The sequence below is a fragment of the Camelus dromedarius genome, chromosome 11 (genome assembly GCF_036321535.1).
Source record: "Camelus dromedarius isolate mCamDro1 chromosome 11, mCamDro1.pat, whole genome shotgun sequence".
Classification (NCBI taxonomy): domain Eukaryota; kingdom Metazoa; phylum Chordata; class Mammalia; order Artiodactyla; family Camelidae; genus Camelus; species Camelus dromedarius.
Genome location: NC_087446.1, coordinates 42,431,063 through 42,446,215, shown reverse-complemented (window position 1 = coordinate 42,446,215; position 15,153 = coordinate 42,431,063). Strand labels below are relative to the sequence as shown.

Sequence of the window (15,153 nt, the reverse complement as noted above, 5' to 3'; positions counted from 1 at the left end):
CAGTGTCCTGAGACTTCATTGTTGTTGCTTGCAGTATTAGTAAATAGTTTTTCACTGTTTGCCACTCATGGCTTTTGGCAAATAGCTTTATAGTCATATGAGATTGTTAAGATCAGAAATTGTGAGGATTCATTTCTGTCCTTTTAATTGAGAAACACAAATTATTCCTTTATTGTTGGTCATTTATTATAATAATGTTCTGTCCTTACAACATACAGCTAGAAGACCATGCCTAGAGGAATGTGCATGGCATTTTCACAAATAATCCTAGTTACTGAAGGGCAAGTTCATGTGGGCTTGGTCTTTTAGTCATGTTGAGAAGATAGAGCATATACAGATTTCTGTCTGTATGACCCCATACTAACCATGACATACTATTTATTATAAGAATCATCCTAATTTCAGAGATGTTAAAATGGAGGGGGGATTCATCTTAAAACTGATTAAATAAGAGTAATTTGAAAAGTAAATCTTTTAAAACATGGAGTCAGTGGGAGGGAAGGATGAAGGGTCATTGGTGTTGAAAAGGCTGGAGACCACTTTCCAATGTTCAAGGGAAGAAAAAAATCTGGTAATAAAGCAAAATGTGACAGATACTGACTCAATGAGAAAAATACAGTTATTCAAGGCAGCTTTTGTTTTTTTTCCCTCAGATGTCCTAAAGAAGTATATCCTCATGTTTCTACCATTATAAATATATGTCTTAAATATCTTACCTATGATCCAAATTATAATTATGATGATGAAGATGAAGATGAAAATGCCATGGATGCAGATGGTGGTGATGATGATGACCAAGGTATTTCAAATTAAGTAGAAGGAATTTGTTAAATTTTCATGAAAGACCCAGTGTTACAGATGGAGATGATTCTTAACCCCAGATTGTTCCATTTGTTTGTTTATAATAGTGAAAATAGAAAAGACCTCAATATTTGACAGTAGCAGATTGATTAAATTATGGGACATGTATTGAACTGCTATGCAAAATTTTCAAAATCATGTTCTAGAAAAATATTTGTTAAAGCGGTTAATAAGTTGAGTGGAAAGTGGGTAACAAAAAGTACTCTGCCCCAGTTTTATTTTTCTAAATATGCTGAAAAAATGTTACTAGTGTTTTTCTCTTGGCTAGCAATTATAAGTGATTTTTGTTCTTTATTCAGATTTTCTACAGTGTTTTTTGTGAGGAGGGAAATGAATGCTATTTTAAAAATTATATTGATAGATAACATTCATAGCAGTTTGGTTGGTTTTATACATAGTTGCTTTAATGAAAAATCCTAAATATTGTTTGAGGCTTCATTTAACTTTCATGAATAATCTGAACATTTCTGAGGCTCCTGAGATTGACATCATTGTGCTGTGATTTGATTGTGGTATTTACTCTGGAAAGAAATAGCACTTCAAGGACACAGGGTTGCTCATGTTCAGTTGTTTCTGCTGGTATTGAAAGAATCATAATAGAAATGTTTAAGTGGGTAAGTGACTGGGTTTATGGCTTGGTCAATTTCCTGTTAATTTTCTTATACTTTTTAGTTTGATTCTATAAATAAATTTATGTAATGACTTTTGAAGTCTGTAATTTCATCCATCTTTAAAAAAAAAAGTACAAATAATCTTGGACTGTAGCAGATACTGCCTAATTTCTCTACACTACAACAGAACTGAAAAGAATGATAGCTCTCCAGCCCCTTTCTTCCTCTTTTCTCTTGAATTGTCTTCCAGTGATGGAGAAGATTGCCAGTGACCTCAAATGTTTGACTCTGCCTGTTACTTAGTCTCAGCAGCATTTCTTTAACTTCCAGGATACCACGCTCTCCTGGTTTTAGCCCTGTATTTGTGATTACTCCCTCTCAGTCTCCATGCTGGTTCTTCATCACCCTGACCACTTAGCTTTGGAGTATTTCCAGGGTCAGTCCTTGGACTTCTCTGTTATACTCTTAGATTCCTGTTGATCTCATCTCGTTTCTTGGCTTTCATCATATCAGTATGCTGAAAACCCAAACTTTATCTTTACCCTAGATCTTCCCTGTGAATTCCAGGTTCATATATGTAACTGCTTAATTGATTTACTGCTTAGATGTCTAAAATATCTTCTCCCCACCCTTCCCCCATTGCCTGCCTAACCTGTTTCTTCTTTAGACTTTTCCATCTCAGAATGGCATCTCCATTTTTCTTAGTTTCTCAGGCCAAAAACTTTGGGGTTATACCTGATCACTTTCTCTCACACACCCCTCCTCATACAGTCTCCCATCTCAGGGCTTTCCCCTTACATCATATCTCTCCTTTTGTAGCATTTTAATTTTCTTCCATTATACCTAATCATTTTCTGACACATTGTAGTTATTTATGATCTGCTACGGTGGAAGCTTCATGAAGGCAGAAATTTTAATTTTAGTCTTTTTTATTAATTGCTTTATCCAAGTGCCTAGGACAGTGCTTGACACACATTAGACACTCAATAAATGTGTTATATTGATAAAGGGAAACATTAGCTTATAACAGGAGTATCCTTTGAAAAAGGCATTAGCATTTTATGTTCCACGTTTTTTGATTGTTGGTTTTTAGTGTGGTAAGTACTGATGTTGAATAATAAACCAAGTCCTTCAGCTGCTTTATCAGTTACATGGATTATACCTAATAAATATCTTTGTAGCGGTGTTATTGTAACTTATAAAACCAACATAATTTCAGTGATTAGGCTATTAACCTTTTTCAGTAAAGTGTATTTCTGTAAAGTATTTCTCATAGTTGGGTTGCCACTGGAAATTTTTCATTTGTTTTTAAATAGTCCATTTTGATACTACCCTGTAATTTTTCTTCATATAAGTATTGATGAATAAATCAAATGCCTTGGGTTCATGGAAAATCCAACCAAATATGCTGAAGTGCTAAGATGAAATTAAGTAATAAAGCTTTTGGAGATTGGAAAATTTTATCATATAGCCTAGATTTTTCCAAGACATGTTGGTTACATTTAGCTGTCATTAAGCTAACTGGAATATAAGCCAATGAAGAGACATCATCTTTCTTCCCCCAGTGAGGAATCATTTCAGGGGTATAGTCTTATATCTAAGAATAACAGAGTTTATTGTCAGTAATTGTAGACTGTCCTGAGAACTGTTAATATGTAGGCCATCCTCCTGATTTTGTTGACCCAACTGATTCAGCCTGATAGTATCGGAAGGAAATAATTTTCAGAGATTTCACGCATACACACATTAGCAAGTATACATAAGTGAGATGGAATTGTTGATGCTTATACTGGGAATATTGTTTTCATGTTTTACAGGAGTTTAGAGAAGCTAGTGCTCTGTTGTTATGTGGGTAGAATTTTCTTGTTATAATTGAGAAGGTTTAGTTTCTTTAAACTGTAATAAGATCATACCTTAAAAGGTTGAAAATATGCATCAACAAATTTAGTGAACAATCTGTGGTCACAAAGAAAGCTGATGTCAGGATTCTTTTTCTCCCTCTGTAAAATTAGTTTCACAGCATGACCTGGGATTGGTCATCATTCCTTTCATTACATCATTTTTACCACAAATCTGTTTTATGGTTAATCTTACAAGCTCCCCAGTTTGATTTTCCTAGTGTCAAGTGGGTCTTTTGAATTGAACTTCTATTCATATTATTTAAAAAGACTAGGACATTTATGATTTTATAAATACTTATATTGAAGTTTAATGTATGAATTAATGATTTTAAAGAATTAATAAGCAGCTCATTACCTATAAATGTGAAAATGTTTAACAAATAAACAGTATGATCATTTTTCTTTAGAGGTTTATTTATGTGTAAATTTATGTGAGTAAACTCTACCTCTGGTTTAAGTATTAATTCTTTTCAAACTTATCTGTTGCTGTTTATCTTAGTGAAAAGTTGGAAAACCGTCTTAGTTTATGAATATCAATTCACTTTCTATATTAAACAATAAACTTTTCTTATGATTATTAGCATGTTAACATTAAAACTTCTCTTTAGGGAGTGATGATGAATACAGTGACGATGATGACATGAGCTGGAAAGTAAGACGTGCAGCTGCTAAGTGCTTGGATGCCGTGGTTAGCACAAGGCATGAAATGCTTCCAGAATTCTACAAGACCGTCTCTCCTGCACTGATATCCAGATTTAAAGAGCGTGAAGAGAATGTAAAGGCAGATGTTTTTCATGCATACCTTTCTCTTTTGAAGCAAACTCGTCCTGTGCAAAGTTGGCTGTGTGACCCTGACGCAATGGAACAGGGAGAAACACCTTTAACAATGCTTCAGAGTCAGGTCAGTTTAAAAGTGTGGTTTTGAAAATCATGATAATAAATTTCATCTTTTAAAATGGCATTTTTATATAGAAATATGAGTTCCAGAATAGCTTTAGAGAAACAGAGTTCTGGGATATGTTTGTATAGTCATTTATGGATGTTCATATTCTATTACTTGTATAAATCTGATTATTTTCTTGATTTTTCTGGCTAAACAACATTAGCTTTAAGAGTTAGTAATCTTTATCTTTGATATTAATGGAGAAGTCTTAGGGCTGTGGAATCAGACTAGTTGTGTTTATAGTTTCCTTCCCTCCTAATTTAGCTGTGTGATCTTGGACAAGTAGTTTAGACATTTCATTAAGCTTCACTTTTCTCATTTGTAATCAGGGTTTACTTAGAACTGTCTACCCAAGGTAGAGATGAGATGATCTATGTAAACATACAATGAAGTGCCTACTACAGAGTATTTATTATATATGCCAGTTCTCATTAATAAAACACTTAGTTTTTCACTTCGGGACATCTTTTCTAAGATCCTAAACATTAGAGCTGTATAGCCCCCATTTATTGAATAGTTGATACATGCTGGACATTTTCCTATCTTATATGTAATCTCTACAGCAGCCCTAGGGGGTGGGTACCTGTTTGTCCATTTTTATAGATCACAAAACAGTTCTTGAGAGGGACTGAACCAGGGGAGGGTATGTACATGTCATATCTATCTTGTTTTCAAGTAGTAAAAATTTTAAAAGTTTGTGGTGAACTTAAAGGTGAACACTTAAGATTAATTGTAGAAAAAAAAAGTGTATGGAGGACATAAGCAATTGAATAAGTATGTAGAAGGCAGGTAAAAATCACGAAATTTTGATGATGCTGTGATGAATTCACTAGATAGATATTTTCCTTTGCCTTTAGTTCTCACATCATTGTTCAATATGGTATATGTTTCTGTGACCTGACATCCATAAGATTTATTAGTAAATACCCTATTTAGGTTTTGCTGACTAATAAAACATTAGAAAGTTTAGAAGCAGATGTCTGGGTCATATTCTTGCTGCTTGTAACTGCATTTGAAGTGAGGTTGATTTCATTGCAACAGCAAACAAGCAAAAACAAGGACCCATTTAATAGTTTCTTTTCCATAATTTTTTGCCTTTAATTGCCTGTATGTGCTACTTGGGTTCCAAAAAGCCATTTATAAATTATTGCTCCTAAAGTTTCAGTTGAAAATTTTTATTTAGATTTCTATTTAGTCTTAATACATTACCTAATTTAAATTAATCAAGGGAGACTGTTTTTGTTGCTCAGTAGAAAGCTAATGATAGCATTTATTTTCTTACTACAATCAAGCAAATATAGTTACAAGAGAACATACATAGTAGACGCAACAAAGTTTGTATCAAACAATCTTGTTAGCAGTTAGAGGACTTGGGAATTTGACCAAAAAAAAATTTCCATTTCTCCCCATCCCCTGTAATTTAAGTGTACTGAGGAAGTACCAATAGCTGAACCAGCTAATGAGCGCTTGATAATTACAGGTTCCCAACATTGTCAAAGCTCTGCACAAACAGATGAAAGAGAAAAGTGTGAAGACCCGACAGTGTTGTTTTAACATGTTAACAGAACTGGTAAATGTATTACCGGGGGCCCTAACACAACACATTCCTGTACTTGTACCAGGTATGAAAGAAATAGTAAGTCACTTTTGGGATTTACTATAGACTATCAAGACTTAGATAAGCTTAAATAATTGTTTCCTTGAAAAGGATAATTTGTGACAACTTAATTTGCATGTGGAACTGACTTTTTTGTAGAACCATCCTGAATACCTAAAGTTAAAAGTATAAAATCATAACTGAACATTTTTGACTTTAATGTTTATCATAGCTTGTGGAATTTCTACTGCTTTAGACATAATAAGGTGAAGTGGAAACTTTAGCAATCTTTTAGGGATTAGTTTTAAATTTTTTCTTTCGTAAAGCTGCGATGCATAAAAATTATTGGATTTTTCTTTTTTGGTTGGGTTTTTAGGAATCATTTTCTCACTGAATGATAAATCAAGCTCATCAAATTTGAAGATTGATGCTTTGTCCTGTCTGTATGTAATCCTCTGTAACCACTCTCCTCAAGTCTTCCATCCTCATGTTCAAGCTTTGGTCCCTCCAGTGGTGGCTTGTGTTGGAGACCCATTTTACAAGATTACATCCGAAGCACTTCTTGTTACTCAACAGCTTGTCAAAGTAATTCGTCCTTTAGATCAGCCTTCCTCGTTTGATGCAACTCCTTATATCAAAGACCTATTTACCTGTACCATTAAGAGGTTAAAAGCAGCGGACATTGATCAGGAAGTCAAGGAAAGGGCCATTTCCTGTATGGGACAAATTATTTGCAACCTGGGAGACAATTTGGGTTCTGACTTGCCTAATACACTTCAGATTTTCTTGGAGAGGCTAAAGAATGAGATTACCCGGTTAACTACAGTGAAGGCTTTGACATTGATTGCTGGGTCGCCTTTGAAGATAGATTTGAGGCCTGTCCTGGGAGAAGGGGTTCCTATTCTTGCTTCATTTCTCAGGAAAAACCAGAGAGCTTTAAAACTGGGTACACTTTCTGCTCTAGATATCCTAATTAAAAACTATAGTGACAGCTTGACAGCTGCCATGATTGATGCAGTTCTAGATGAGCTCCCGCCTCTTATCAGTGAAAGTGATATGCATGTTTCACAGATGGCTATCAGTTTTCTTACCACACTGGCAAAAGTGTATCCCTCCTCCCTTTCAAAGATAAGTGGATCCATTCTCAATGAACTTATTGGACTTGTTAGATCACCTTTATTGCAGGGGGGAGCTCTTAGCGCCATGCTAGACTTTTTCCAAGCTCTGGTTGTCACTGGAACAAATAATCTAGGATACATGGATTTGTTGCGTATGCTGACCGGTCCAGTTTATTCTCAGAGCACAGCTCTTACTCATAAGCAGTCTTATTATTCCATTGCCAAATGCGTAGCCGCTCTTACTCGAGCATGCCCTAAAGAAGGACCAGCTGTAGTAGGTCAGTTTATTCAAGATGTCAAGAACTCAAGGTCTACAGATTCTATTCGCCTCTTAGCTCTGCTTTCTCTTGGAGAAGTTGGGCATCATATTGACTTAAGTGGGCAGCTGGAACTAAAATCTGTGATATTAGAAGCCTTCTCATCTCCTAGTGAAGAAGTCAAATCAGCTGCATCCTATGCATTAGGCAGCATTAGTGTGGGCAACCTTCCTGAATATCTACCATTTGTCTTACAAGAAATAACCAGTCAACCCAAAAGGCAGTATCTTCTGCTTCATTCCTTGAAGGAAATTATTAGCTCTGCATCAGTGGTGGGCCTTAAACCGTATGTTGAAAACATCTGGGCCTTATTGCTAAAGCACTGTGAGTGTGCAGAAGAAGGAACCAGAAATGTTGTTGCTGAATGTCTAGGCAAACTCACTCTAATTGATCCAGAAACTCTCCTTCCGCGGCTTAAGAGTTACTTAATATCAGGTGAGTACCTAGATTTTCTTATTTAAAAAATATATTAGCAGTTGGTTGCCCTGAAAGATGCCCAGTGTCAAAGTTAAAATATTTCTGTATCTTGTTACATGTAGAACCTATTGCCTTATGAAAGGAGCCATATTCAAGTGACATTTTGTTGTTTAAAAGGATGAAGAGCGTAGTTAGGTAATGATTAAATAAATCTGTTGTAGTTTCTAGTGTTCAGTATATTTTAATGTTACCCTTTTGTCTTAAAATGTGGAAAAGACAGGTGTCTCTTGAATTAATATAGCTGGCGGAGCTTGCTAGTTATTACAGTACTGAAATTGGTGAACTAACCTAGTTCAGTTGAAAGATTCTAGAGGAGTTTTCAGGTTTACCAGTGTCAACCCTTGTAGATCAAGGAGAAGGTATTAATGGCCATTCTTAGAAATTGCTTTCGTTTGAAAAAACAAACAAACAAACAATCTTTAATGCTACTATGGGTTTAACCAGTTCCCTTTTGTGAGGGATAGATCCTCCACTGCTGGTCTCCCAGGCCACCTCCTTCCCAGAAGAAATTAATCCCATTAGATTTCAAAAGGAATATGTTTCGTAAGATGAGTAAACTTTGCTCCATTAGTGTCCTGAGAGCAGTAAGAAATACTGCTCTTGACCAAAAAGAATCTTAAGGAGTTAAACACACTGGTGTTATTTGAAGTGGTTTGAAAATGATAAAGATGTCCGTCGATTTTAGTTAACTTAAATACCAATAGACTTACAATTCATTTTTAAATAGGTTCATCATATGCCCGAAGCTCAGTGGTTACAGCTGTGAAGTTTACTATTTCTGATCATCCACAACCTATTGATCCACTATTAAAGAACTGCATAGGTAAGTGGAAATGAGGATAAACATACTGAATAACTATTAAGTAGTTAATTAAAAAAGACCAAATCATTTCAACAACTAAATACTACCACCAGGGAACTAAAATGCTTTTAAGGGACAGTAATTGTTTCATTAGAAAAAATAATTTTACAAATAGCTGAAATCAGTAAATATTGTAAGATATCGTTAAAGTCAACTATATATTTGATAATCATATTTTGGGGTTGACCCAAATAAACTAATGGATAAAGGAAAAAGATACGATCTTTCTGACCAGTCTGAAGTTCTTCCCAGGTGTAAATGAATTTCACTTGAGCTGTGAAGGCCCCAGTTTCCTGTTGTTACTTGTACCCTCCAGCTCCCAAGGGGATCTTTGGCGGCTTTTCTATTTAAGGTGGAAATTTAAGAGTAAAAAAGATAATTCTTCTGGTAATTAGCTCTCCCCAACTGAAGAAGAGATACCCAAGAAGGACAGGGGCTTTTTCTGTGAAGACAAGATTATAACTTCCTTGTGTTGTTTTCATCATCACTTTTCCTAGAGCTGTTAGTAGCTCAACTCTGGTGTTTTCTTGAGGACAGTAGGCTGGGGATACCAGCAGAGAGGATAGAAGGATATGGCAAATAAGCTTTCCAGTTTTGTGCCATTCTGCAGTAGGCCAGAAAGGGGGCAAAGCCCACAGTCTAAAAGAACCACAGAAAGATTAACAATTCAGAGTAAGGGGGACACAGGGATAAACGAGTGCCAACACTAGGACCTAGAAATGATTGAAAGACAGACTCTTATCAGTAGAGTCTTGCTTTTGTTACCCTCCCCTATTTTTGCTTTGATATATTTATTTATTCTCATTTTTGGCATTATATGAGATAGGACAAAGGAACAGACCTATGCCAGATCTCTAGACATCGTTCTAAATTGATAACTGTCAGCCAGTGTGCATCACTGGTATACTTAATCAGATGATTATTCTGGTTGAATTGTGATCTACTTCAGTATTACTTGTGACTACATAAATATCAGAACCACCACCTAGGAAGCTTTTTAAAAATTGAAATTCCTAGACCAAGTTGTTGGGGATCCTAGTCCATGTCACCATTTGTCTATAATAATAGCAGTACTTCAGGTTCTTTACTGAAAGCAGATACATTATTCTAATTTACCATTATAGCAGTTCTAAGCAGAGAGTTGAGGAGGTTTAGTCTGGTACATTTAAATTCTTTTTGAACCTGAACTATTTCTTTTTGTAATCAGAACTTTCAGGGGTGGTCAACTTTGAGTTTACAGTCTAGGGTGTCTGAAGTATTTTTTTCCTCCCATTTCTTCAAATTGCTGCTGTGAAATGTTCAGATATTGTGGCACTTGTTTTTCCCCTGTGTATTCTAAAAGATGGTTATGGTAGGGTTGAGATTACATGATGAATAGCTCCTTGTGACTATCATATGTGTACCAGACACTTGTGTTTAATAGTATACATGCTATTTATTTTGCTCAGTGGCCCTGAAAGGTTTCTAATTCTTATTTCATAAACTGGGAAACTGAGGCTCTTGCCTGCAATAACTTGCCTGAAGTCTTAGAGTTGACAAGTGAAGCAGTTTGGATCTCCATCTGTGTGACTCCAAAGATTTTTGCACTGTTTCTTTCCCCCACATGCAAGAACAACCAGGCTTATCTCTGTGTTTAATTTTAAAGTGGCTAGGTACTTTCTTTAGCTTTTGTCCTGTTAGGTTTCATTTTCTTCCTTTTATATTCTTAAACCTTTTACCAATTGATATTTCTTGTTAAAAATAGGCTTTTTGGATGTACATTTCTGATTATTTGATAAAGATGGAATACTGTTAACAAGTGTATGGTTTATCAAGCAGTGGATCTGTTTCCCCCCTTGTTTATTTTTTGAACTCAGGCTTTAAAATTGCTTTTTCTTTTGTTAAATGCAGGTACTAATCTTGAACTCTAAGGAGAATCATTCAAGTTACTAGTTCTTGTGGTTGCAGGCTCCATCACTTCTCTTTGCCACCCCCTTTTTATCAAGTGTTTGTAAAAGTAATTGGGAGCCTTTGGGGCTCTCACTCCTTACCTTCTGCATTTAAAGGTGCTGAGAATAGGTTTATTAGTTAAATCCACTCAGATTCAAACATGATAGTCTACCTGTTGCCAAAAGAAATTAATAGATTTCACTTAATATTTCATCATATTCTGTGACCCATGTTGAAGAAATAATAATACCAGCAGTAATAATCAATTTAGAAAAAAATGTAATGCACATTTTAAGCTTACCGTTAACTGTGTTGCATCTCTTTCAATTTTTCAGGTGATTTCCTAAAAACATTGGAAGACCCAGATTTGAATGTAAGAAGAGTAGCCTTGGTCACATTCAACTCAGCAGCACATAATAAGCCATCGTTAATAAGGGATCTTCTAGATACTGTTCTTCCACATCTTTATAATGAAACAAAAGTTAGAAAGGAGCTTATAAGAGAGGTAAGTTAATTAGATTACACTGTTTACTCAAGCTTGTCGTTCACTTTTTCAAGTATATCTACACATTCTTTTTTATTTCAACAGGTAGAAATGGGTCCATTTAAACATACAGTTGATGACGGCCTGGATATTAGAAAGGCAGCCTTTGAGTGTATGTACACACTTCTAGACAGTTGTCTGGATAGACTTGATATCTTTGAATTTCTAAATCATGTTGAAGATGGTTTGAAGGATCATTATGATATTAAGGTAAGATGTTTGTGCCTGTTTATAGAATGTTTTAGATGATTTTGCTGTAGTGACTTTCACCCTTGTAATTTACTCTCGTTACTAAGTGAGAAAAGATTGGTTTGCTTGTCGTGACTTTAGTGTTATAAACTATAATTTGCAAAAGTAATAGTGATGCGATGTAATATCAGTTGATAGGTAGGAAAAATCCAGGAACACTTTCATTGGAGGAGGAATTCAATCAATATCAAGAGGTTTGTTAAAGAATAATATGGAAGAACTGTACATACATGCAAAGAATCTGTAGTAGCAACTATATAGAGATTATACGGCTTCTTAGGTTTAGAGCATAAACTGCTCATAACTGCTGCTTTGTTTTTTTGCCTATATCCATTTTGTTTATGTCTGTTTAAAATGTGAACTATAAGGGTGATTTGAGAAATCTACTCGGGGCCTTTAGTCAAGCAGTGGAGTTGGGCAGTAATTTAGCTGTACTGTGAGAACTCCAGCTTTCATGTTTCCATAATGTAATATGGAATGACCTGACCCTCCCAGAATTCAATGAAAAGAGCCCTGAAGTCATAGGATCCTTTTATTTCTACAGTTTATGGCATAAAAGACTGGGTTACTGGACTTTATATTATATGGATTTATCTGAATAACCAGGCTTTTGGGGGTTTTTTTAGGAAAATTTGCTAAGACAGTAGAAACTTCTTGTAAAGCTTTTCTTTTAGTTCAGTGATTTTGCATCTGGTACATATGAGCTTTTTAAAAAAAACTAAGTCTATGGCCCTATCCTGATGAGTGAAGTAAAAATAGCTGAGGAATAGATACAAAGACACACCACCCCCCAGCTTTAATGTGCGGTCAAGGTTGAGAACCACTTTCCTAGTTCTGAACTCTAGGACCACATGATAAGTAAGGTAACTCTAGTACCTGTAGCTAAAATTCCTTAGATAAGATCTGAGACAATTCTGTGATTCCAAATGGCAGATTACATTAAAATGAAACTTTATGGTACATGTAGTCATTTTCCTTTTAAAAGCTTTGTGAGAATTTGGGATTGTCATTAGAAAATAATGCAAAATCTAAATTTTGTCCTTTTTAAATTTCTAATAGATGCTAACATTTTTAATGTTAGTGAGGCTCTCTACCCTTTGTCCAAGTGCCGTCCTACAGAGGTTGGACCGACTTGTTGAGCCATTACGTGCCACATGTACAACTAAGGTAATTTTAATGTCTTTGACATGTCAGTTTAGGCTAGACTCAGTGTGTTCAGGATCCCTAGTTGATTCTGTACCGTGGTTTTCCAGACTTAACTGTGCTAGCACCATATATAAACAATTAGTTTCAGAAGTTAACCTGTTGAATATGGATGTTTTAGAAAGCTTAGCACTGTTCAGTGCTAGCTGTTCTTAAGTTTTTGTTATAACAATGTGACACATACTTTTAAGTACTGATAAGGGTTAAAGTGTGATAGGACCACAAAAGAAATGTTTAGTTCTGGTGGAGGTGGGAGTCATAGAATGCTTCATATGTGCATGATGACATTTAAAATGGACCTTGAAGTATTTGGGATTAGCAGATACACATTACTATATATAAAATAGATAATGTGTGTATGTATAGCACAGGACACTATATTCAGTATCTTATAATAACCTGTAATGAAAAAGAATATGAAAATGTATGTGTGAATCACTTAGCCTGTAGTAAATCAAGTATACGTCAGTAAAAAAAAATATAAAGGACCTTGAAAAGTCAGAATTATTTTTAAGGTTCAGAAAGTGAACTTCATACAAAAATAGTTATATGAATTAAGGCACAGAGATGTCAGCACATTGAAATGTTTAAAGAATAATGAACAAACAAGGTAGCTAGTTTCTTGATGGAGGACAAAGTAGGACTTGCTAAGCAGATCCCACTCTTGGTTTTTATAATGGGCCTTGTGTAAAATATTTCCTTAAGGAGACAGCTACTGCTAGAAGGAAGTTTAAAGACAACTATGCTTAAGAGTATGAAAAAGAATATATGTATGTATATACATGACTGGGACATGGTGCTGACACCAGAAATAGACATATTGTAACTGACAGTACTTCAATTTTAAAAAAAGGTAAACTATGCTTGAAGAATAATGTGTCTTTTAGATCTGTGAGTGTACTTAAGTTTTGTTGGTATAAGAGCTATCTTTTAGGGCATGTAATATAAATTTACTAAATGTTACAGGTAAAAGCAAACTCAGTAAAGCAGGAGTTTGAAAAGCAAGATGAACTAAAGCGATCTGCCATGAGAGCAGTAGCAGCACTGCTTACCATTCCAGAAGCAGAGAAGAGTCCACTAATGAGTGAATTCCAGTCACAGATCAGTTCTAACCCTGAGCTGGCAGCCATCTTCGAAAGTATCCAAAAAGATTCATCATCCACTAACTTGGAATCAATGGACACTAGTTAGATGTTTGTTCAACGTGGGGACCATTACATTGACCATACAATGCACTGAATTGACAGGTTAATCATAAGACATGGAAAGAGAAGTGTCTAAAAGCTTCAAAATGTTCCACTTTTTTTTTTTTCCCTTCATGGAGACAGTTTGGCTTTCTTCCATTGTTGTTTGGTAGCATTTATTTCAGAAATATGTATTTCCATAATCCAGAGGTTGTAAGACCACTAATGTTTTAGTGGTTAAGGCAGCATTTAAAATGGAAACTAAAAGCTAGGATTTATGGAGTATGGCGATAGGGTCCAGTATCTATTTACCCTGTAATGTGTAGGATTAAAATGTTAAAATTTTGTGACCATGAATTTCTTTCTTTTATAAATTTTCTCTTATTTAAAAATCAAAAATTCTGCAAGACAAAAACCATGTTTCTTCTTCTTGTATAACTTTGTTTCAGCAACATAAATTGATTTTTAGCTGGCAGACAAGAATATCCGTGTAAGATTTGTTACATTTCAGAGGGTTTGACAGTTTAAAAGAAAATAAGGTATCTTTTTTTTTTAGGTATAGGGATTAACAATATCCCTGTTGCGCACACTAATTTTGCATGAGCAAGTTTACAAATATGTATCGTCTGTAAAGCAGCATGTGCAGATTATTCATAATACAAAAGGTAAAATAAGTATTATTGTATTAGTGCAATTTTCAGATATTTATTTTTGCACAGAAAACACGTATCTGGAGAGAGAGGGGAGTAAATTTTTGAAACTTTGGTTTTCTTAATGCCAGTGTGAATTTGCAGGTGTTTTCAGCAAATCAAGTCACAATAACAATTTGCCACTTTTTCTATTACAAATTTTCTTATTATACATTTAAAATTTGAATATTTAAGTACTCAGTTTTTCTCGGTTACATTTGTGTGAGTGTGTTTCCACTTAAAAATTCTTCAAGCCAGGTTTTTCTCATTTCCTTTGGACCTCTACATTCCTTATTGAAGAGTTAAATAACTGTCTGCTTTTGAATTTTAGTTTTAGCAAAATTCTGAAGCTGGCTGTTACAGGTTTATTAGCTAATAGTATTTTCTTTTTAGCTGAGTTAGATTCCCCCCTCTTGTAGCGCTAATTTACATATTGTATTTGGTAAGTGTTGACTATTTCCTGATTAAGGGGTATGTGCTGAGGGGGGAACAGAGCTTTGCAGTACCGTATATTGTAGTTAAAATTTTATTTAACATTCTTCAGTGAGCTCATTTCACACTGTAGCCTCTTCAAATTTGTGGTGCTCCTGTAACAGTAAGAACTAACTTCTGAAATAAAAGACATCTCCTTATGCTGTGCAAACATAGTTTACATGTATTGAAGGAGG

At 35.0% G+C, this 15,153-nt stretch overlaps 1 protein-coding gene across 1 annotated transcript in view; it reads left to right on the top strand.

Annotated features, from left to right (window-relative positions):
• The window catches only part of CAND1 (cullin associated and neddylation dissociated 1), a 42,157-nt gene extending 27,946 nt beyond the window's left edge, over positions 1-14,211 (top strand). Inside the window, exons 7-15 of the mRNA XM_010994202.3 lie at positions 654-799; positions 3,982-4,274; positions 5,797-5,938; positions 6,290-7,783; positions 8,553-8,648; positions 10,952-11,121; positions 11,206-11,370; positions 12,469-12,576; positions 13,579-14,211. Coding sequence (XP_010992504.1) covers positions 654-799; positions 3,982-4,274; positions 5,797-5,938; positions 6,290-7,783; positions 8,553-8,648; positions 10,952-11,121; positions 11,206-11,370; positions 12,469-12,576; positions 13,579-13,803 — 2,839 coding nt within the window. The 3' untranslated portion in view covers positions 13,804-14,211. The remainder of the gene's footprint in view (positions 1-653; positions 800-3,981; positions 4,275-5,796; positions 5,939-6,289; positions 7,784-8,552; positions 8,649-10,951; positions 11,122-11,205; positions 11,371-12,468; positions 12,577-13,578) is intronic.
• The last annotated feature ends 942 nt before the right edge of the window (positions 14,212-15,153 follow it).